General features: G+C 36.9%; 1 protein-coding gene across 1 annotated transcript in view; it reads left to right on the top strand.

Annotated features, from left to right (window-relative positions):
* Positions 1–6: 6 nt before the first annotated feature.
* The window catches only part of LOC108625565 (organic cation transporter protein), a gene marked incomplete at its 3' end in the record, with an annotated part of 1,685 nt that continues 1,208 nt past the window's right edge, over positions 7–483 (top strand). The window contains exons 1-2 of the mRNA XM_018025662.2: positions 7–197; positions 269–483. The exon at positions 269–483 is cut by the window's right edge and continues 23 nt beyond it. Coding sequence (XP_017881151.1) covers positions 30–197; positions 269–483 — 383 coding nt within the window. The remainder of the gene's footprint in view (positions 198–268) is intronic.

Here is a 483-nt window from a genome sequence, read left to right as displayed (position 1 = left end):
GGTTTTATTAATTTTTAGAAAGAGTCATCATGTCCATCGATGAAAACAGTGATAAGACCAAGTCCACTGATCCTCTTTTGGAGGATCTGGACAAACTGGGTTGTGGGTCCAATTTTTTATGGGTCATATTCATCTTCACGTTGACCCCAACGATATTCAATGGGATGCATTCCATGTCCTATATTTTTATTGCTGAAGTATGTTCATTTATTATATTCATGCAAAGCAAAAAAAAAACAAATCAAATTTTATGCCATGATTTTTTTAGGTCCCCTCTCATTGGTGCGCAGTCCCAATTTTGACCAAGGCGAACTGGACGGATGAACAAATACGAAACGTGTCATCGTCGACTGAGTGCACTATGTATAATTATAATTATAGTCATTTTGCAAGTATTGGATTCGAACAAGCTATGGAATACAAGACTTCTAATCCTTTACCAGAGTCCATAACATGTGAGGTGAGGAGTTTTGCAAATGACAT

This window comes from Ceratina calcarata, unplaced genomic scaffold (genome assembly GCF_001652005.2).
Source record: "Ceratina calcarata isolate Rehan_Ccalc_2016 unplaced genomic scaffold, ASM165200v1 scaffold366.2, whole genome shotgun sequence".
Classification (NCBI taxonomy): domain Eukaryota; kingdom Metazoa; phylum Arthropoda; class Insecta; order Hymenoptera; family Apidae; genus Ceratina; species Ceratina calcarata.
This window is presented reverse-complemented; position numbering and strand designations above follow the sequence as displayed.